At 38.9% G+C, this 24,111-nt stretch overlaps 1 protein-coding gene across 2 annotated transcripts in view; it reads right to left on the reverse strand.

Annotated features, from left to right (window-relative positions):
- TMX4 (thioredoxin related transmembrane protein 4) overlaps positions 1 to 23,821 on the reverse strand; it is a 46,552-nt gene extending 22,731 nt beyond the window's left edge. For both annotated transcript variants that reach the window (XR_013831688.1, XM_079945927.1), the window contains exons 1-4: positions 23,468 to 23,821; positions 16,184 to 16,299; positions 7,162 to 7,207; positions 5,399 to 5,527 (exon numbers count right to left, since the gene is read on the reverse strand). Coding sequence is in view for 1 of the 2 variants with exons in the window: in XM_079945927.1 (XP_079802053.1) it covers positions 5,399 to 5,527; positions 7,162 to 7,207; positions 16,184 to 16,299; positions 23,468 to 23,652 (476 nt within the window). In the remaining variant the exon portion in view is untranslated. The remainder of the gene's footprint in view (positions 1 to 5,398; positions 5,528 to 7,161; positions 7,208 to 16,183; positions 16,300 to 23,467) is intronic.
- Positions 23,822 to 24,111: the final 290 nt, after the last annotated feature.

Below are 24,111 nucleotides of genomic sequence, written 5' to 3' on the forward strand. Positions count from 1 at the left end.
AAAACATATTTTATTTTTAATAGTAAAACAATTATTAAAACATTTTACAACTACATTTACATCATATAAAAATTTAAATTTCGTTTAAAAGTATCAATTATAGTGGTGTTGGATTCACATTAGCAATCACTACATGATCAAAGAGAGTGCTTTCCTTTGCTTTATTACACAGTTATTTCTATTGAGTTAACTACTCAAGTTTCAGACTGCTTTATTTTTTTTCTCCAGGTATACTCCTTTCTTTAGGGCTCCTAAAGCTTCAAACAATTGTTCCTTCCTATCTTTAAACTCAGTCCTGTCTCAGTTTAATTCAACATCTATTAGCAGACATTGATTTCAATCTTATTCTTCTTAGCTATTATTATGACATACAGGGAAACAAAAGAAGCATCAAAGCTTAACATTTGCCAAGTGTTTTTTATTTAGTAGGGGCCATGATTAGCACTGAATCTCAGTCTTCAGGGAAGAGCTGGGAAAGTGAAAACTATGATCTCATCTTCCATTTAGAGACTAAAAAGCCTGCTGTAAGTGGGCTCTGAGTGATGCTAAGTTTAATCACTTGGTTAACCAGTGATTGAGACAGACCTCTCCAGTGGAAATGCAGTTTTCCCTTGGTAATGGGTAGGTCATTTGTGGGGTGATATGTTGGCACCATACAAATACCCATTACCCCACAATCTTCTGCCCAAGAGTTTTACAAGTATTGATGACAATGGTCCTGGTTGGCCATCATGCTACTTTCATGCATCCACTCCACACGATTCCTATAACATTTAATAAACTGTAATATTATACTTATGTTCGGTATTCGGAAGGCATCTGAAGTTGTATGGCACTTAATTTAAAAGGCTTTAAAGGCCTGTTCAGCAGTCACTTGTTAACAGCAGAACTATAATTTTATTAGCACCAGCTTCTAAGTCTGTAGTGGTTCCCAACTTTGGCTGCTCCACAGGAACACGAGGCTGCCCCACCAGTACCAGTGTAATCAGAGTCTCTAGGATGGCAGCCAGGGGTCAGTAGTTTTCAAAAGTCCACAGGTGATTCCCCTGGACAAGTAAGGATGCAAACCACTGCTCTCAATCATAGTAATGGCACTTCTTACCACTTCAAATTCAGAAAGGTAGAGTTTTGGCGAATCAATAAGCTGACTTTACAGTTCTCTGAAAATGTGAAGAAAGTGCAACACTGTCAGTTTTCGCTAGAAAACTAGTGCTCTTGAAACTCATAATTCCTTAAGAAGAATCCAACATCACAGACGTTAAGCCACACTGCATGATTTTTGGGAAATCGAGTCCAGAATAAGGCATGTTTTCTGCCCAATTCTCAAAGAGATCACACTAATATTGTATAAGTGATTAAGAAGGGCCCAGACCTGGAATCCACGACAAAGAAATGAAGCTGATAATTTGGTGGAGGGAGCAGAGACGGCAGCAGCCTAATTTTGCCTACGGGGTCCAAAAGTGGCCTTAAGTAAGCTTCCCTCAGAGAAGAAATTGACATCATCATGAAATACTAATGATACTCAGATATTTCAAATCTATCCCTAAGCCATTTTTTTCAACCAGAAATTTACTGCATTTCCCAAAATACACAAAAGTAAAAGTTTCAAGTAAGAGCCCAACCATCAGTCATGTCCATCTTTCTGCAAAAGTCACACAAAAGGATGATGGAGAGAACTTCTTTATAACAGTTACACACTTCAAAACCACAAGCACCCAACCCAAGGGTATGTTAGCTAGAATTATGTAAGATTCACCTTTTAATTGTGTCCTGTGTCCTGCCAGGTCCGGTAAGGAGGGCTCTCACCCAGCTGGCAGGCCAGGTGTGACAGTCAGGCGCCTCCTTCCCCCATCCCCAGCCCTGGCCCCCTGCCTACTGATGAATGTCCCTGAAGCTGAGTGGTGAGAGGTGGGAGCAGACAAGTGGCCCAGGTGGGCAGCGGGAGGAAAGCCTTGTTTGTATGTTATAACAATGACAGTGATGCTCATGACAATGGGACTGCTCAAGCTCAAACCGTGTCAACAATGCGGATACAGAGCCTCAGGAAGACTGAAGACATGAGCATCTATTTGTTGGCCCTGAGTGGGCAGCAGCCGGAAAGTGAAAGTGCCACTGGATCCCTCTCCCTCTCTTCTGCATTACAGCTCCCATCTTACCTGGTCCATCACAAGGAGGGAGCCTGGGTCAAAGGGTGGCCCAGAGTGGCAGGGATGCCAGGAGGGGACAGAAGGAGCTCTGGGGTGAGGAGTGAAAAGAGAGAAAAGTCTCACAGGCACTCCAGCCATCAGCTGTCAGAGGTTCTCCAGGCCAGGTCAAACTACAGGAAGGGAAGCCCCGAGCAAGGGAAGCTGAAACCCGAACACGGTCAAAGTGATGACTGAAAACGCTTAATCCCTCTGTCAGTCAAAGAAAAGCTGCTGTGTCTTCAGTCCCCATCACTAAGGAGGCCCAGCACATTATTGGATTCTGGGTACTGGAGAAAAATGCATGCCTCATTAAAGAGGTCTTGCCAATCACAAGGAAGCAGAGCATCCATGGGCAGCTGCCTGGTCCTGGCATCTCAGTTTGGCATGGAGGGGTGGCAGCTGCTCTTTGGGGGAAATCTCTCTCACTTCACCTGAGGCAAAGCTGCTGGCAACAATGTCTCCATTTAGAGGCTCCCCTGAGTGCCTGAGGGAGCTCTCCTAAATGCCACCAGTGATGTGCACCACAGCACCGCCACTGTTCAACCTCAGCACCCACTCTGCACGGCCACCAGTGGTGGCCCCGCTCAGCAGGCAAAACTCAAGGCCATTCTCACTGCAATAGGATGAGGCCAACCTGCAATACGGACCTCAACCATGTCCCTCAGGAAGAAGTTAGAATCTTATTTCAGTCTATTATCTATTGTAACCCGCCCAAAGCAGCTTAGAGCAACCTGCTAATTTTTGTCACCACCAATAATCACAGGGGGATAAAGGCCACCCCCACCCCACTAGAGAGACCACTCCCACTACCTGCAGCCCAAAGGGGCACAAGGCACTTCAGTTAGGTTTTGCAGCCCCCATTCCATTGGTCTGGGTGGGGTCAGATGGGTATAATAATAGGGTATTGTATTTATGATTTTCAAAACGAGTTCTTACCTTTAACAGAATGACACATTTGGTATCTCTTTCAAAACAATTGATTAAAAAAAGCTATAATTTGATGATCATTATAGGTGGGTAAAGGGTACATGGGGGTTATTGTACTATTTTCTGTACTTTTATGTATGTTTGAAAGTTTCCATAATAAAAAGTGAAAAAAAAAATTGAGTTCTTGTACAAAAATATAGAACAAAGTGGCTCATACCATTATGATTTGTGTATGATTCATACTTGTTACAAGCAAAATAACATGTTGCCTTAAAATACTACCAGAATATAATAAGGAAAAAAATGGAAATGGATGAATTCCTAAAAATGCCACACATCTACTGGTAGCTACAATTTCCAAATTCAATACATCATTCCCAAGATAAGTTAAAAGGCAAACATTTTGGGCTTCACTGGTGGCACAGTGGTTGAGAGTCCACCTGCCGATGCAGGGGACACGGGTTCGTGCCCCGGTCCAAGGCAAACATTTTAAAAGGAAGGTCTGAAAAACATACATTTTTCAAAGGATCACCTGCAAGTTTAAGAATTAATTCCAAGTTTTCTACATTCTCAGAACTCATAAAGTCTCAAAAATCCTGTGGATCAGTCCCTTTTCCAGCCCACTTTCTAACCTTCTGGAATATGAAACCCATACACCATCCAGTGACACCTCCAATTAACAGCTGGGTTGCCACGCTATACTTCTCGGCTGAAGGCCCAGATTCCTACCCAAACACCTTGCGCCACCATGGCTACTTTTTAGCAAGGTCTGCAAGGTCCAGTGACTCAAAATTTCCCTCAGTCTCCTTAACTGGCTGTGGCCATTTTGGCAAGCTTGTCTCATGATGACCCCTGCAGGGGCTCGGCGTGGTGGGACGTGGAGTGGCAGGCACGCTGCCACCGGCGCGAGATGGCTTCCAGCATGTGGGGCAGATGTTTAAAACATATTTTAGATCCACCCATTCTCTCCATCCCCACTGCCACCACCCTGATCTGCACTGACACCATCCCTGGGCTAGACTCTACCTGTCTCGCCTCTCCACATGGCCTTTTCCACTCTCTGCTCACCGCGTGCGCTGCTAACATCCCAGCTCCTCACTGGCCACAGGCCTGCATGATCTGCTTCCTGCCCTCCTCGCTTTCTCAGTCTACACTCCTCTCCCACCCTTTCACTGGCCACCTTTCTGCTCCTCAACACACGGAGCTCTTTCCGATTTGGGGCCTGTGCGGATGCTATGCCCATTCCTGGGAACGTTCCTTCCCTGCTCGTCACCTGGCTGGGCCATGCTGTCTTTAGATCTCACTTGCAGTCCTCCCCTCAGAGCAACCTCTCCTAGCCCCCATCTAATGTCTAATGCAGGGCCACACTCCCACAATTAGTCCCTGACTTAGTAAAGGTTTATTTTTTGTTTTTTTTCTGAACAGTCCTTATCTAGACTATGATTCTTTACATCCCTAGTTTTTTTCTTAATCTGTCTTACTTTAAGTCACCCGAGGAGAGCAGAGGGGTCACATCTGTCTTGTTCACTGCTGCACATCTAGCACTTGGAACAGTACCTGCATAAAATCAGTGCTCACATATTTGCAGAATGAAATGCCAGAGATGAGCTGCTTTTAGAATAAGCCATGTATTTCCTATAAATGCTACCAGATTACTTATTCCTGAAATATGGCATGATTTGACCCTATTTCAGCGGGGACATTCCTTACACTTATATATACTAATATAAAATTAATTACAAATATGACAATTCACTCAAAATTAAAACTGTGAAAACGTTATTATGGCTTGGCCTTATCTGTCTCACCAAGCATTATACAGTTTGCCATTATGGCCAAAAGTTACCCCAGCAGTATTCTGCTAGGCAGCCAAAGACACCATCAGTCTTATTTTCCACACGGATACATGAGCAATTCCTTCATGAACTATAATTCAAGAAACAGTTGCTCCTCTATCTTATGAATAATTTATACGGAAGGAAGGATGGTAAATGGTGTTCACCATATTTTGTAAAGAGAAAACAGGTGACATGGTGCAGAAGTTAGAGGAGAGGATTTCTGTAACCCACCTGAATCTGGGTACTTAATTCCCAGTATCCTAACAACCAGCTGAAACATATGTGGGTCACAAAACCAGAAACACAACATGGGCCAAGCATAGGCATGTGTAGTCTGGGTAACCAGAAGTGAATATGAAGAAAAATGTAGACTGTCAAGTTCTATGGGTTGTTAACTTGAGACCTTCTGTTCTATTAATAACACCTTGTCATTAAAAAACAAGTTACGTTAGAGAAGCCGGGGATTTCCAGCCAGTCAGAGGCTCAACTGATTGCCACTTCTTCTCTAAGATATAGTTCTGCAGGTCTTCATAGATTCCTGGGCCACGGTAACGGCGGAATATCCCATCCTTTGCACTGTAAATTATAAAAACAAATAGAAAATAAATCCATTAAAATATCAAGTATTACAGACAATGAAAATCAAAATAACTATTGGTTTTACATGTGAACTCCACTCTGAATTTTAACTTGGCTCAAATGAAGAAAAAGAAATGTTATAGTTAGGTATAAGTCAGAAAGCACGCATAAATACTTATCTAGTACAAATGAGGAATTCCAAAACAGAAAGTATTAAATATTCTATTTTATTACTGCACAATTTGTGACTATAAGCAGAGTCCTTGGCACTGTCTAATCTGCCAAGTTACTTTTTATTATTTTTGCAACCAATTATTCCGATTTTTCTCTTATAGCAGCAAAACAGCAATTGTTATCAAGTTTTAAAAAATTGTATCCAAATTTCCAAATCTATGTCATCCAAGTCCCTCCCCTGAAAATTAACAAAATGCCTCTTAGTCTCACATACGCCTTTCGTCTTCCCTCCCTCTCGCTTTCTTGCCAGTCAAGCTTCCTAGAGGAGGAGTCTACACTTGCCATTTTCTCCTCTTACATTACTCATTCAACACTCCTGCAGTCGGGGGTCCTGTGTCCATGACTCCATGGAAACTGCTCATATTAGAGGTCTCCAATGACTCTTAAGTGCCATATCCATGGAGCACTTTTCTGCCATTTTTCCTGGGTGGGTCATTGGCACTGTCCACTGCTGAGCCTCCCTTCCCTTGGCTTTTATGACATGAGCTCTCTGGACTTCTTCCTACTACTCTGTCCATCCCTTCTCATTTCCACACTCCCTGTTTCCCTTTGCAGATGTCCTAATGGTGGTCAACTCAGGTTCTATCCTTGACCTGCTTCTCTTCCCAATGTATCTATTTCTCATTGTCTATATTTCTACTGTTATCTAAACCCCAGTATGTATCTCTAGCCTAGATCTTTCTTAAGAGCTTTAGATCCTGAAATCAAGCTATCACCTAAACTTCCCCATTTGGAATTAGCATAAACCCTTCACATTATCTTCTCTATTCTGGCCTCTATCTTCCAAACTTCACCTTATTCTAACGGCTCCTCAAAGGCTTTCACTAGTTAAGAATGGCCCATTGGTAAGTCATCACAGGCTCCTTCCTCCTTATGGCTAATCAATCACCAGTTCCAATGATCCCATCTCCTAAGTATCTCCGGAATCCATCCCTTTCTCCTTCCCCCCCTCTCACTACCTAAGCCTCTCTGGCCCCATCACCCAGGATGATCCAGCTGTACCCTATGGGCCAGCCACAGAGAACTAGTTACAGTTCTCTGAAGGTTATCTCCTTTTCTCCTGGGCTTTTCCATGATACATCCTCTATCTGGAAAGGCCTTCTCTACCTTGCCTGCTTAACCTATTCCTTCCTATCTATTAAGAATCATCCCATCTTTTACATCATCAGAAAAATCTTCTTTGACCTCCTCACCTATTTGCTACCTGAAATTAGGTTCCTTTCTCTGTAGCACCCTGAGCATTCCTCTCTTCTAATCACTATCATTCAGTGCAGACCAGTCTTTCTCCCTTCAAATGCTAAGCTGCATGAGTGACGGTTATGGAAAACAACTTAGAATTCTGGTACACATCTACTGATTTCTAATCTTTGTAAAACCAGAAAATTATTTGAACTTACTGAAAAAATGCTGGGAGGGTAGTGACAAAGAATCGGCCACTCAAACCTACAAGAAGCATAGACAAAAAGAGTTACAAGTCAAACTCAGACTAAACCAAGCATCTAACTTAAGGTGCAAGAACAAACAGCCTTGAGCTTGTTCTTACAACCACATTAGCAAAATCTTTCCCATTACTGAATCACATTTACTATTTTTTTAAAATAAATTTTTACCCATTTTTATTTACCTAATACTTTCGAGTCATGACATACAACTTGCTTATCTTTGATGTGTTAAACTAGATTTTTCTGGCTTGTGTAATACTTAGAATTATATGGTGGCTGAAAGGATAGGTTTTAGAGACATGCAATCTGGGTTAAACAACTAAATTCTCCATTTACTAGCTTTGTGTCCTTAGATAAATTACTTAACCTTTCTGAGTCTTGGCTACCTCATCTATAAAATGGGGATATAAAAGCCTAACTGAATTGTTCTGAAGTTATATTGGATCATTATATCAAGTGTGTAGCACATAGTAAAGGACTCAATAAATAATAATAGGTATTATTACATCAGTCATACATTTAAAAAATAATAAGGAATACAAAATATGTTATGTATAATCTTTGCACATTTATAATATTTGCAAGTACTGTCAAGGGATTCTATACACATTAAATAGATTTTTTTCAATTTGTCTTGGCAAACCTTTACTAATCACTAACTACATATCAATTGTTATGCCAGGTACACCGTGAAGACAAAGATAAAGAAAACCCTTAGTCACTCAGCAAATATTTACTAAGCACCTTCTTTGTTCTGGGCACTGTGATAACTATTCAAGATATAGATAAACAAAAAATGCGTACAGTCTAGTGGCAGAGGGAAAAACTTAATCAAAATAATCACAACCATGACTACAAACAGAGATTGATGATATTAAGGGGCATGCAACAAAAACCTGAATGATATAGGAGTAATGAGCATAATGCTCTTTAAATGTTTACAAATAAATAATGTTTATGTGGGCACCAAAAGTGAGTAAGCCTGGTTCTGGCAAAGAGAAGCAAAGCTGAAGGCTATCTCTGGCCAGCATGGAAAAATGAGACATTATTTTCACCTTTCTCAAAACTTCTGCTTTTCCCATTGAAGAACAATCTGGACAAAATCAAATAGCTATTCAAATAAAGTGGCTCAAATTTTACATCTCTCCTGTCTCACCTGCAATTTGAAACACTGAAGCTTTACTTTTAATAACACGGGAAATTTGCTTATACCCATTCTATAAGTTAAACCTATATTCAGTATAATAATTATTAATTAATGATGAGTCTTCCCAAAAAACAATTACTTTTTTTTTTTCTGATATCAAACCAAGTAGACTCTAAAACATCCCTATGGCACTTAAAAGAAAAGATAGTATTCTGAAGGTAATAAAAATCAATTTACAAAAAGAAACATTTACTACATACACTTATCATTGTACATCTGGGGGGTAAAAAAAAAGGTTGTACTGGCAGTTGCAAAAACACATGTGACCTGAGAAGTCCACTGAGGATTTAACAAGCATGTTCACCTCTAACATTGTTTGGAAATACAGCCCAGCAGGGGAACAAGGGTATTTTTTAATAAATTTCCAATGCTAAATCACTAGGGGAAAAAGCATTGGTAATCCTAAACTATTATATGCTTTAAGCTTAAAATAATTACTGCAAACAGTTTCACCTCATTTCTCTCCTAGCTAGAGATTCTTATGACCATTCAAAAATTTTATCTAAGGAGTTACAGTATTAAGGAATTATGCTTTGTTTATATGGCCTTTTAAAGTAGAATGAACAAACAGCATCCCATCGCTACCTCAAGTTTCTATTTAGATTTTATTTTTATCAGAATAAATAGGATTTCTAATATATGTTAGGTATCACTGAAAGCAGTATTTTTAACTTGTTCCTTAAAATCCTTCATGTGATCTTGGTCATCATTGGCCATGGCAATAAATAAAAAATAAATACATCTTTTTTTTTTTTTTTTTTTTTTTGTGGTACGCGGGCCTCTCACTGTTGTGGCCTCTCCCGTTGAGGAGCACAAGCTCTAGACGCGCAGGCTCAGCGGCCATGGCTCACGGGCCTAACCGCTCCGCAGCATGTGGGATCCTCCCAGACCGGGGCACGAACCCGGGGCACGAACCCTCCCAGACCGGGGCACGAACCCATGTCCCCTGCACCGGCAGGTGGACTCTCAACCACTGTGCCACCAGGGAAGCCCAAAAATAAATCTTAAAAGTAGTTTATAAAACATTAACTTATACAAAATCTTAAAAGTAGTTCATAAAACGAAAAGACAACCCTCAGAATGGGAGAAAATATTTGCAAACGAGTCAACGGACAAAGGATTAATCTCCAAAACATACAAGCAGCTCATGCAGCTCAATATTAAAAAAAACAAACAACCCAATCCAAAAATGGGCAGGAGACCTAAATAGGCATTTCTCCAAAGAAGACATACAGATGGCCAAGAGGCACATGAAAAGCTGCTCAACATCATTAATTATTAGAGAAATGCAAATCAAAACTACAATGAGGTAACACCTCACACCAGTTAGAATGGGAATCATCAGAAAATCTACAAACAACAAATGCTGGAGAGGATGTGGAGAGAAGGGAACCCTCTTGCACTGTTGGTGGGAATGTAAATTGATACAGCCACTATGGAGAACAGTATGGAGGTTCCTTAAAAAATGAAAAATAGAATTACCATATGACCCAGCAATCTCACTACTGGGCATATACACAGAGAAAACCATAATTCAAAAAGACACATGTACCCCAGTGTTCACTGCAGCACTATTTACAATAGCCAGGTCATGGAAGCAACCTAAATGCCCATTGACAGACAAATGGACAAAGAAGATGTGGTACATGTATACAATGGAATATTACTCAGCTATAAAAAGGAACGAAATGGGTCATTTGTAGAGACATGGATGGACCTAGAGACTGTCATACAGAGAGAAGTAAGTCAGAAAGAGAAAAATATCATATATTAACGCATATATGTGGAATCTAGAAAAATGGTACAGATGAACCATTTGCAAGGCAGAAATAGAGACACAGATGTAGAGAACAAATGTATGGACACCAAAGAGGGAAACTGTGGGGCGGGGGTGGTGGTGGGATGAATTGGGAGATCAGGATTGACATATATACACTAATATGTATAAAATAGATAACTAATAAAAACCTGCTGTATAAAAAAATAGTTCATAAAACACATTAAATTATACAATTTGAATTTCCAGATTCATGAGCCAGCTTACCTGGGGTTAAACTCCACTTCTGCCTCTTAATAGTTTTTAATATGAGACAGTTAATTTAAACTCTCTGGGCTTCAGTTTTCTTATTATAAATGGGCATCACAATTTCTATCTTGCAGTATTGTAGTATTAAGTGATTTTATATTTATATAGCACATAGAAAACAGGGTCTGACATATAAGTACTTAATAAATGTTATTAATTTCTTTATTTAAATCTCTGATTCAAAGTTAGAATAAAATAAGAGGATGTAACAAACACTAGTTTAGTCTTAAGTGCTTTGGAAATTGTGCCTTATTTTGGATAACATAACTTAAAATTTTATAAATAAATGCACCCATGAAAATCAATGCAAAAATAAAAAAGAAACACAGTGATGGATGGTCTCTGAGATTTCTGCATCTTTCTCATTCAGGCTAGACGGTACAACAGCACACTTGTTCCCCAAATGGCTACATTAAAGGGTATAAGAAATTTATAGTTTTTGATATGAATGTCTTCTAATTTTTAATACTGATACTATGTAATGTTAAGGGAGACCTTCATCACCTGAAAAGTTAAACCATGACCACCTTGGAACACAGAAGCACCATGTGAGGTTGTGGCTTTATGATTTAAAAACAAGTATAGATCTTAAAGAATTATAACAGGGCAGCAGCTCATTTCAAGGTTTGCATAATGGTTCACTGACACAAACTTCAGAAAGTATGGAAGAAACAAGCACACCTCAAATACTTTAGGAGACATCCCAAAATTTCTACGGTACCTTTTATACTTTAAGGGTAACTTCCACTTTAAAATGAAGATTGCACTGCAGCATAAAATGACATTAATCCAAAATGCAGAAAAAATTTTAATTTCGTATTAGCAAGCTTATCTTAAACACATATAGCAAAAGAAAAAGAAGAATTAAAGATTAGAGAAATAAAATTTATGGCAGGGAACTAATTTCATATGCAAAAGCACAACAGAAATTATTTAAATTTAATATTAAGAAAATGGGGACAGCTACTAGCTTTTGTTCTATCATTTATTAGCTGTGTTATTTTAGGCATGTTACTTAACCTCTCTGAGCCTCAGTTTTATGAGTAATAATATATAAATAGTTTGTTCTTCCTAGGATTGTAATGAAGCTAAAATGTATGTAAGTGCTTAACACAATTACAGGCTGAAGTAAATGCTACTAAATGTTAGTTTTTTTTATTAATTTTTATTAGAGTATGGTTGCTTTACAATGTTGTGTTAGCCTACATTGCAGAACAAAATGAATCAGCCATACACATACAGATATCCCCTCCCTTTCATACTTCCCTCCCATTTAGGTTACCACCAGGCATTAGGCAGAGTTCCCTGTGCTTTACAGTACGTTCCCAGCAGTTGTCTATTTTATACATAGTATCAATAACACATATGTGTCAATCCCAGTCTCCCAATTCCTCCCTCCCCACCCCTTTCCCCCTTGGTATCCATACATTTGTTCTCTACGTCTGTGTCTCTATTTCTGCCTTGCAAATAAGATCATCTATACCATTTTTCTAGATTCCACATGTATGAGTTACTATAGGATACTCGCTTTTCTCTTTCTGACTTACTTCACTCTGTATAACACTCTCTAGGTACATCCACGTCTCTACAAATGACCCAATTTCATTCCTTTTTATGGCTGCGTAATATTCCACAGTTAGTTATTATCACCAAAGAGAGAAGTAGAAGGAAAACAATTTAAAAAAAAAAGTAAAACTAATCTTACCTTTGAAATTGAAATAAAGTTGTCAGTAAAAATAGAATACAAAAGACTAAGTTTTACAATTATAAAATTAAAATATCAACACTAACTAAAGTACAGTAAACTAAATTGTCTTCTATAATAAATTAGTGGCTTTAAAGACAGCACTTATTCTTGACCATGGTAAGGGTCTGGTTTACCTCTCATCTAGTGCAACAGCCATGGGTGTTCTGAGCAGCTGCTCTTTTCCTGTCCTGGACAACTAAGCTCATCCGCATGGAACAGAAGGTTCAAGTATATACTCATTAAATTTAATTTTCCAAAGTCAACTCAACTGAAACATCATCTGGCCTATGCAGTATTAAACAGGCCATATAATGCAATCTAATCTAAGGCCTGTGCTCTCCTTGACTTCTACATCTCAGCTGTAAAAATGCAGTGTCTTTATAATCCTGAAATCTTATTTTCTATTTCAAATACCTAAAAAATCTCTTATTAGATATACCAATGGAAGAGTTACAGGCATAACTGAAGAGTATGCATTAACACCTCAAAAATTCTTGCTTTCCCTTCTTTTTAAAAAAGAAATGAAATTATCCCTAACTAGCACTCCTGTGCACAGCAGCCCTGATGAAAGATACAGTAATGCAGATCTGTACCCAAATATCAATCTGTATACAGAAATATCTAGTAAAGAGGTCAGCCCTGGGGAAAATAATATCATTTTGACGGCTTCCCACTCATTCAGGAGGTAAGATTTTGTAAAAATGAAGTAAATACTTAAATAGCTTCCAAGAATAGGGACAAGCTGCCCCAGAGGTTTGCCACATAAGGCATGTTCTCTTCATTCAGCTTTCAGGACCCCATACTTCTCCATCTCCTTCCTGCTTCACTGGCTTCTCCTTTTCTGCTGCTGGAACTTCTTTTCTTCTAAATGTTGTAATGCCCCAGTTCTCAATCCACAGAACACTTCTCTGCACACACTCCCTAGGTAATCTCAATTCGTCCCTTTGCTTCAAATACCATCTACACTGATGATCCTTAAATGTCTATCTCTAGCTCACCTCTATTTGGATTTCTATGAAACATCTCCAAATTAAACCCTGTCCCAAACCTGATCCTCCTTCAGTCTCCTCCATCTTCTTTCCTCTCACCAAGTGCTACAACCAATCTACTGGGAAATCCTTTAGGATATTCCACCCAAATGCCGTATCTCCAATCCAGTCACTTACCACTGCTGCTACTAGTGCAAGCCACCATCCTCTCCACTCTGGGCTATTGCATTAACCTCTGAACTTCTCTTCTTGCTTACACTTCCGACCTCCTACAGACAATTTTTCACATAGCTAAATGAATACTTATAAAACATGAATCAAATCATGTCACTCCCGTGCTCAAAACCTTCCAGTAGCTTCCTTTCTATCATACTTGGTATAAAACCTAAACTCCTTGCCATGGCCAACAACAGCCTAAATGGTCTGGTCCCTAGCTCCTTCTCCAGTCCCATTTGTCTCAAGGACCCCACTGGCTACCATATTGTTTCTCAAATAAGCCAATTACTCCTACCTGCACATGCTGTTTGCTCTGCCTGGAATGCTCCTCCCCTAAACCTTGTTGAAATTCATTTCCTTAATTTGTCAAGACCTACAGTCAAACAGCCCTTCCCTGGACATCCTATTAAAATAGTGGCTCCCACCATTTTCTACATTTTTACCCTGCTTTCTTTTTCATCATAGCCCTTACTACCACCAGACATTATTTCCCAGTTTTCTTTTGTGATTGTTTATCCCCTTCACTAGAATGTAAGTTCAATGAGGAGCCAGGTCTTTTCTTCCTTATTCACCTGCACCATTATTTACCTGCATCATTCATCTGTATCACTGCTATCCAGAACAGGGTCTGGTGCATGGTATCAACTCAAAAATTGGTTGCATAAACATATTATTTCTAAATGCTATTAAAATATTATTTGAAAGTATTAGGTTTGTAATTTAAAGTAAAATTATAAACATAAAATAGTTTTATAAACATAAAATAATCTAAAGTGAAATATTCTCTAGGCCACTCAGTCACGTGTGTAGAATTCTGGCTCCCAATTTTTACTTATCAGTTACAGGTTTTCAGTTGTTACCATTTAAAAGAATTCTAGAGCCTCTACTTTAAAAATACTAAGACACAAAACAACCACATTTTGTGTTTTGAACTTTGTTTCTTCACTAGTTTCATAGGACATCAGACCAAAGACTTTTTTTCTTCTTCTTTGAAGAGGTTTTACACTTATATAAATACTATGAGTCAATGATAAATTTGCTTTTAATATATTTTGTCATAATCAATTTCTCTTACTTCATTATCGAAAAAGCATTTCATCCATTCACAATGGAAAAACAGTTTATAAGTCTACATTTTAGGAGGAAAGACAGTATTCAGTTAGACTTTAGATCTGTGAATCCATCACAAAGCTAACTGTTTAATTCGTTTAATTCAAATCATGCTGTGAATTCACAGCAGGTATGCCAAAAGGCTGAAATGGGGATAGGCCGGCTGCATGTCTAAGAAACTCATCATAAAATGTGTCTGGTGCCCACAAATTAACAAGGACTCAAACTATTAAAAACACAAAAACAAGTTTACCACAGATATGTCATTGCAATGATTTGACCTCCATGCAGGAAAACTAATAGCCCAAATCATGAACTAATAACTATAACTGTCCATCTCTAAATAGCAGAGAGGCAGAAGTGGTTTTGTTTTAAATGCTTAAAAAGATTGAGGCTTGAGGACTCATGGCCTGTAGCAGAAATCTCTCTCCATGGGTTTGTCAACACATAGATCTTAACGGACACCATTCATTTTGTTGTCCCAGTAACTGGTAATTCATTATTTTGTGTTTATTGAACTCAGTTATTACAGAGAAGGAATAGCTACATTTCCACACCTACCATCTTTTTCCCCCTTGTGAAAGGATGCAATAGGTAGAAATTAAATATAGATAGGAAAACAATTACTTATAAAGTTTTAAAATAGTCAAATTTGAGATTTAAATCATAAAAACCCAACTTTTCTCAATTTATATATAATACACAAAGTTACATAAAGTTATTTTTAAACTATAAATACAAATTTACTGTGTGTATCTTTTCAGAATTAAAGTCTCCTTTATCTCCCTTTTTTGAAAAATTATATCATTAACAACTAATAAATTTAGATGGTGACAGAATTAGAAATTTACCATTCTGTAGCTCTTAATAAAATATTTGATTCAGGTAAGATCATTACAGATCTTAAAAGCCTAAAGTATCACCCCACAGATTACTTTCCAGCTACAAAGTGGGGTCTTTTCTTTACAACTGAGATGTTTAGTGTCATCACCTTAACCAAATGCTCAAATTCAACATCACTAATAGTGACAGTACATGTCTTACGACGGGATACAATATAAAGTCACAGCATCACCTTTCCATAAATGTCTAATCCAAATTATGCATTTACACTGAAGTTCAAGTTTACAGAAAATATAAGAACAAGTTAAATGTCACCATAAGGAAACATCTAGGCAAATCCTTGGCCTGTTCTCTTCAGAATATCAATGGCATAGAAGAATGGAAGACTATTCTAGATTGACAGAGACTAAGAACACATAACAACCAAATGTAATTGGTGAACCATGATTGGATCCTGGTTTAAAAAACTATAAAAAGTCATGTGGGAAATAATTAGGGAGATTTTAATATGCTGAAGTATTGAAGAGTGAAGTCTCATGATGTCTGCAACTTATTTTCAAATGACTTAGCAAAAAAATAATAAAAATATAAATATATATACATATGTATGTGTAAATACAAAGACAGACAGATGGCAGATATGCTAAAATATTATCTTGATTTTAGGTGGTCAGTTCATGGGTAATCAATATTCTGGTCTTCCAACTTTTCTGAATGCTTGAAAAAATTAAAATTAAAAGCAACTAACTTTTGCATTTAATGTTCAACATTTACAGTACCTGGTTCTTGAATGACATCTACCTTCCCCACACTGATCTGAAGTATTTCACCATTCTTTGCAAAAGTCTCCCATTCTGAATCAGTCTGCTGACAGGATGGACACCAAGGGGCATAACTATAAAAGAATAATAGCTAATCAATATACATACATGAAAAATATCTGTAAAATAAAATAGAGAAATAGAGTATTTAAATTGACAAAATAAATTCTTAACTAAAGGGAGACACAAAAGCAAGTTTTCCCAAAGTCATTAGACAAAGAAAAACAGAAGCACATTTCCCTCCTAGAATTTCATATAAATATTATGAATATATAATATTTATATTTATATATTATTTATATATTATTTATATATTATAAATACATATTATATTATAATATTATTATATTATTTATATATTATAAGTATATAATATTTATATATATATTCCAGGAGGAATATCAATCCCCTGGGAAAAAATTAGCCAAAGTTTTAAGATTTTTCACAAATTACTATAATACTTAAAGTATTTTATTTCAATGTTATTGCTACAATCAACCCAAATTTTATCACTTTCCAGATAGTTTTTGATATTTGAGGGTGAACACTGTTTTGAAAGTGCTACTAAAGGAGAACAATTTTCATAAGGGTGCTCCTAAACTAGCCAAACCAGTTTCAAATCCATCAAAGCTACAAATCTGATGAGCAAAGATCACAAGATCTGCTAGTGGGTCCTCAAGAATGTGTGTCATTTCCAAAGATCTGTGGCAGTTCTGAACCATTTCGAGAAAGAAAGCAGAAGCTATAGGCTAAACCAACTCTACCTGACACTTAAGAATTAGAAGAACCTGTGTCTTCAATCAGAACTCTGCTTTTTACATTAATTTTTTTCATTCAATAAACATGAACTGAGCACCAACCAAGAAGCTGAGGCTATAGCTGTGAACAAGACAGATGTGCCTCCTCTCCTTAGGGAGTATACAGTCCAAAGAGGTAATTACAAACCAGGTGGCAAATGTGAGTATAGAAAAGATGGTATAGAGACACTCAGGCACTGGGTGATCTCAGAAGGGCCCAAAGAGAAAGAATCAACTGTGCTAAGACCTAAAGGAGGAGTAACAGTCAGAGAGGGATCAAGGAATGTTGTAATCTAAGCAGAGAGAACAATGTGTGTGAAGGTGCAGAGTACTGAGCATTTAACTAAAGTTGTATAAAGAGTTAGCACTCTATTTGAAGCTCCATGGTTAGCCCTAAAGAGGTAAGAGAATTCTGATCAGATTCACATTTTGTAAAATGCACCCAGCAGTTCTGTGGATAATGGATCAGGGAAGAATATGATGGAAGCAAAGAGAAGAGGTAGAAGGCTGGCCCTCTCTAGCTCTATCTTTAAAAAAGACTAGTATAGGGGTTCCCTGGTGGTGCAGTGGTTGAGAGTCTGCCTGCCGATGCAGGGGACACAGGTTCATGCCCCGGTCCGGGAAGATCCCACATGCCATGGAGCGGCTGGGCCCGTGAGCCATGGCCGCTGAGCCTGCACGTCCGGAGCCTGTGCTCCGCAATGGGAGAGGCCACAACAGTGAGAGGCCCGCGTGCCGCAAAAAAAAAAAAAAAAAAAAAAAAAGACTAGTATAGCCAATTCCAAGATCATTCTAAAAGGTCATTAATCTTCCCATTATAGCTCACTGTCCATTCCCTGAGGTCCAGGAGACATGGACCAGAGAACATGGTCCAAGAACAATCTGCTGACATGACATCTTTGAATGTGGATTTTTCTATAAACACTGTATACCTACACTTCCAAGGCAAAGTACATCCTGGTATACAGTAAGTGCTCAATAACTGTTTGCAGAATACATAAGTGAACAAACTTTAAAGAAAATTATATTCTTCATCTGAGAAAATAGTTGTTTTCTACATATTTTCTAAATATCCAAATGGCAGATGAGACTGGGGCAAGCAGTTGGTAAACTCTAGGGAAAAAAGGAACATTTTATTATTAAGTACATTTCAACAGGCATTTCAATATATTGGATAAGAGTTCTGCCAGAGGCATCAGAGAGACCAATTACAAATTAACCATGTGTCTTTGAGCAAGTTAATAATCCCTCCATGCCTCAGCTTTCTCAACTATAAAATGGGATAATAACAGCAGCTACCTTAGAAGGTTATTGAAAGATTAGATGACACATGTAAAGCAGGCACATATTAAGAGAATCATTAATGTAAATGACATTTGTAATATACGCCTGGTTTCAGAGACATTTTTATGATGCGTTAGCTCATCTGAACCTTATGGCCTCACTGTTGTAAGGCAACAAGGCAGATTCAGAGAGACTTGCTGACAGTCACCTCAGACCACACAGAGCAGGAACACAGATGGAGGTATTTGTGTGATAAAAATGTCCAAGGAAAATAAGATCCAACAGAGAAAGACAGAGAGACAGACAGTAGGAATAAGAAAGACATTACCAAAAGAAAGGAAGAAAGTTTGAGGTACAGTTTAATTAACTTCTGATCCTCTTTGCTTTGTTTCCCTAGAACAGTTTCTGCATACAACTGTTTCTGCATACAACATATTTGCTGTATCAGTAATGATTAAATCATGCAAATTTCATCATTTTAAAAAATCCTAGTCCCTAATCTCTAGACAGACTATTATATAAATAGAGATTTTGGTGAAACTGACCCTCAAAATATACAAATGCCACTGAGGTAATTTTAGATACTCCATTTTCTTTGTCGCTGTTACCCACTGGTCTGTGGCACTGTTAATGCCATTATTGCTAAGATTTAATCAGAGTTTATTGTGCTGGAATGTACCAAGGTCATCCATTAACCTAGTGTGTTCTTTTGGTGACGGAGATAAAGCAGCCCTGAGTCTCAGAAGTGGGAACTGGTCCACTGTTGTTGCAACTTTTTAAACTATTAGTATTCTTTTGTATCTAAAAGATAGTCATTTAAGATCTACCATGACACCTGCTAGAGAAATTTCACTAGAATGAACACTCCATGAAGGCAGTGACTGGTGCATTGCTTGTACCTAGAACAGAGCCTGGCACATTCTAGGTCACAGTAACTATTTATTACATCAATGAACAAAGGGGAGGTGATAGTGATTATCCTTAGTACCTAAGAAAATATATACAGCTGTTTCCTTCAGTGATATACTAGCTCGTTATTAAAGAACAATTAAAGTCTATTATTCATTCATTCACTGAGTCAAAAAGTATTTATTGAACACCTAGAACTTGACAGTTATTAAGGTTCTGTAAACAGGAGGAGGAAAAACTTTGTTCCTCTACTTAAAAGCTTATCATCTAGAGGAGGAGTAAGACAAAAACCAAGTACAAAAACATATAAATTGATTATAAGTTGTGATAAGGTCATGCTAGATACAAATAAGAAAGAATTTTCCTGGGTGGTTTGGGTACAGAGAAGGCAGGGCACCTGTATGAATGGTAAGGAGTGTCAGGAATGAACTCAAAGCGATGTTCTTAGTTTGCAGAAATTACAGAGATGCTAAGTCATGGGTGGACCTCTGAATCCCATAGGGAAAAGGCCTCCTCTTATATGGGTCAGGGTGCAGGCCAGCTGAAAGCATAAGCATGAGTCAGCCAGGCTCTGTGCCTTCCTCCAGGCTCCCCCACTATACAACTACTCTCCTCAGCTTGCACTGGGGATTGCAAAGCTCAGGCCAGCATTCTAGTTCTGGCCTTGCCCACCACTTACTAAGGATATGGGTTAAAGCTTTAACCTCCCAAGTTTTCGTCTCCTTTAGTTAATGAGAATGAGAATAATGATCCTGCACCAGATTTCTGGGATGCTCAAATTCTGAAAGAGGGCATTCTGAATTGCTTACACTGATGTTAGCAATGTAACTATTTACTGTGATGATGATGACGATGGAGAAGATGTGGATGATTACCCTTTGTGGAAACAATGTGAAATCAAATACTTCTATGTTAGCCTATAAGCTCCTCTTTTGCATGCTTTTAAATTACCCATAAAAGTACCTAAGGCAGTGGTTTCCAGTCAGAGGCATTTGGAAGTGTGTATAGGGGATGGAGGTTTAAATATTTTTGATGTCACATGGCTACTAGAATGTTATGGGCAGGGGCCAGGGATGCCAAAGGTTCTGCAATGTGTGAGCCATCCCCACATATCAAAGAACTGTCCAACTCAAAATGGTAATAGTACCCTGGTGAGAACCACTGAGAAATGCTCAAGAGAGAGGAAGCATTCAACAAACATTTGCTAAATAAACAAATGCTACCTATGCTACTTATTTCCTTCACAGCCCAGCAGACATGCCAGTCCCTTGAGATCAAGAAATGTAATTTATTCACCTTCATCCTCCCAAGTCCCCAACCCTGAACCTGACACATAACAAGCATTTAATGACTATCTCTTATACATTCAATCAATAAATCACCACTATCGATGAAACTGCAAGAAATTATAACTATTTGATATGGGCAAGTTAAGGCAATGATGTTCTCTCCAAGTATAAGAAGGATACTAGAAAAACAACACTAAAACCAAGAGGTCCTAGGGAAATACATGAGGCTTTTCTCCATCACCAGATGACTAGTTTCAATTTTGAAACATGATCATCCCAAGAACAAAGTCAGAAAAAGTATTGCTTTATAAAGATTTCTATGCCTTAGAGATAAATATTTTAGATATTTTAACCCAAAGACATATTTTTCCTCTAGATATCAGTTTAAAGTATGTGGGTCAAAATTAAGCTTTGTAGATATCTACTTATAGACTTGGGGTAAAAAAGCCACCAGAACAGCATTACATTGTATATTTTTGTGTTTCAAAAGAACAAAAGTAGTATTCTCAAGCACTGATATGATGGGAACCAAGCAAGTGTTGGTTCAAAATAAATTATTGATACCAATCTAACCAGGAATTGTATTATAGGAACTTTGTACGAAGTGGGATCAAAAAGAAAAAGTCCCCAGAGGAGAGGTAGCATATAAACAAATGAACAAGTAAAGAACTGTCATTCAAAGTAATGTTAAAATTTTAATATTATCAGAAAGCCTCCTAACTTGCTTCTTTTGAGAAGTTAAATATATCATCACCTGTGGATCCCTAAAAATCTCCATTTATTATGACCAGTTCATCTGAACAAAGTACTAACATGGGAGCAAGTATTAACACATTTTGTTTTTCTCTTATAGACACCAGAAAAAAAAATCTGATAACTTACTGGATGTTTGAAAGAATTTCTAGAAATTTATAGTAGGCTTATAGTGGTACTGAAGATATAAATTTTATTTTTTTTAAGTGTTGGATTTTGTCAAAGGGATGAGGAATATCACAAACAGCCACAATTTTCTTCAGGACGAGCACTTAGCTTCTGGAATTTGGAGGTAATGGTTCTTTCCTTTCTAGCTGCACTTCATTCATATCAACCTATTCTGAAGTGTACTCGATGAAAAGAGAACTTCTAAGAAGATCTCAAGTGTCTACACAGCTTACTTTCGGTTACAAGTATCATCCTGAACCAGAGCCCAAACATAACTCCATACAATGGACACATAGCAAGCTTACAACAATTGATTACTACACCTCAGCTTGTACACTTATGAAGTAAAATTTGAACCATCAACATAGCCATAAGAGTTGTTGGCTGTTGCTTGTTTATAATCTTAACTTGGCTTACACTTACCTGAGCTTTAGTGTTCTTAGTTTTTACTTAAAAAAAGAAAAATAAGAACATAGCTACTCCAAAAGGAACTATAAAGGAGTTGAGGCCATTAAACATAACAAGTCTTTTCTGCTTTGACCTTCATCATGCACATACACAAACTCAGTTTTAATCAGAAAACTGACATCTAGAAAACCTCCATTGTACAAGCACCTACTTAAAAAACAACTTTCTGTACTACTAGCTGATAAAACAATCTCTCTAAAACTCTTGCAATTATTACAAACATGACAGTCCTGTCATGCTTACTTTAAAATTTTCTCTCTTAAATAGAAAATGACCTCAACTCTATTCAAAGTAGTTAATTGGTTAATTTTAATCAGTGCTTCATGTCTACAGATCTCTTTAATAATTTCATTGATTTATTATGATACCAAAGGCATTTTACTTTGAAGTCTAAAATATCCCCTGCTTTGTGACCAAAAGGTAAATACTTGTTTGAAACAGTACTGTGCATTATGTTCTTTGAACAATGTCATCTACTAAGTGACTTACAACTTTTGGGCCTGAGGTTTTCAGTCTATAGAATAATCTGTTTGCAATCTAAATTCAAAGAATCAAAATTTAGTCTTAAGACAAATGAAGGAAAATTTCAATTCTGTGAAAGTCTGTGTCCTCAACGTAAAATTAGTTAAGAGATGTTAGCAATCAAGTATGTGTATCATCTGAAAACCACAGGCTAAGGAGATGTGGTCTCGGTGATTATTTCTTCAGCCATTCTCCATTTTCCTTACAAGCCCCCCACGATGGTCTCTCTAGCCTATTGAGACATCTGCCCACTGCCTATTTCAAGCCGTCTTTCGAATGGTTACTTCCTTCCTAAATTTTAAACTATAATGAATAAATCTTCCCTGCTCCTAACTCAAAACTGCATTTTCCCACCTCTCCTCAAGCCAAGGCACTATCCAATATGTACCTTTTATTGTTCAAAAGGGGCAATTTATTAATATCCTTTTCTTTAAGACACTAGCACAATTAAGTTATGATACCTACCCAGAAATCTCTACCTCTAAAAACTATAGCAAATATCAACATTTATTTGCAAACTTGTTTTAAAGCTTCAAAGGCACCCACCTTTCCGTTTATCTTCCACAAGGACATCGGGTCTTCAAAATGAAGACTGAGATACTTTGTACAGACTGGTCTGCCCTTCACCATGCTGCAATTATTCATTCAACAAGTACCTTGCCTAGTCAGTGCTACGTTATTTGTTCCGTACAGAAGCGTCACTGAATGACAGCCCTTTCCCCTCTACATACACTTTTATCAAAAGCTAGAGACTTTCTTGCAGATTTCTCTGTTCTCCTTCCTCCCCTTGGTAAACCGCTCATCCACCCCATCCCTAAAACACTTCCTCTCAAAATAGGTAACTAGTCAGGCAGGAGAGGATGCGCTACACCCACAGCCCTCAACGCGGAGGGCCGGGCGCGCATGCGCAGCGTCGGGGGCCTGGCCCAGCTCTGCAGGTCGCTGGCTGGGCGGGTCCCGGCCCGAGGTCTAGCCCAGTAGGCACTGCGGTAGTGGGAGAGGGCGGCAGCCGCGAAGGCCGTGTGGCGAGCGGGGCGGGCGGGCACACTCACAATTTCAGCATCCACTCGCCCTCCAACACCAGCGTCCAGTTGGAGGCTGTCATGGGCCGCACCAGGCTCCGCTCCTGCGGCAGCACGGCCTGCTCCGGGCCGGCCTCCGCCTCCGCAGCTGCCGCCGCCGCGACCCAGGCGACCAGGAGCGCCGTGAGCAGCGAGCCACGGCGACCGCCCTCCATGTCTGGACGCGGAGCGAGGCACCTCGGCAGGGTCTGGGGCAGAGGGTAGGGCCGGCCTACGGGCCGGGCCTTCCCAAGTAGTGCGAGCAAAAACCGGGCCGCCCCACCTCCGCCCTACCGCGCCGACCAGCCCAGCTCGAGAATGGGATGGCAGTCACCGCCTCTTATCGGCCCGGGCCGCGGAGGCCACGCCCCCTCCCGCCTCGACTCGCTGTTGCCCGGGGCGTCGGTTGCCTTGGCAACGGCCGCCCTCCCCCTCCTGACCGCTGCGTTGAAAATAAACAGATGAGCCGTTGTTGCTTAACTGAGAACCTGCCCCGCGTGTGCCTGGGCTCCAGTAAGGGGTGCGGGGGGGGGGGGGGGGGGGGGATGGCGGTTGGTGCGTGTGGCTTTTTCTAAAGAGAAACGTCTCCAGTAATAAAAAAATGCATCACCTATTCAATGGTAGCGAAAATAACA

Source organism: Stenella coeruleoalba (genome assembly GCF_951394435.1).
Source record: "Stenella coeruleoalba genome assembly, chromosome: 15".
In the NCBI taxonomy this organism is placed as follows: domain Eukaryota; kingdom Metazoa; phylum Chordata; class Mammalia; order Artiodactyla; family Delphinidae; genus Stenella; species Stenella coeruleoalba.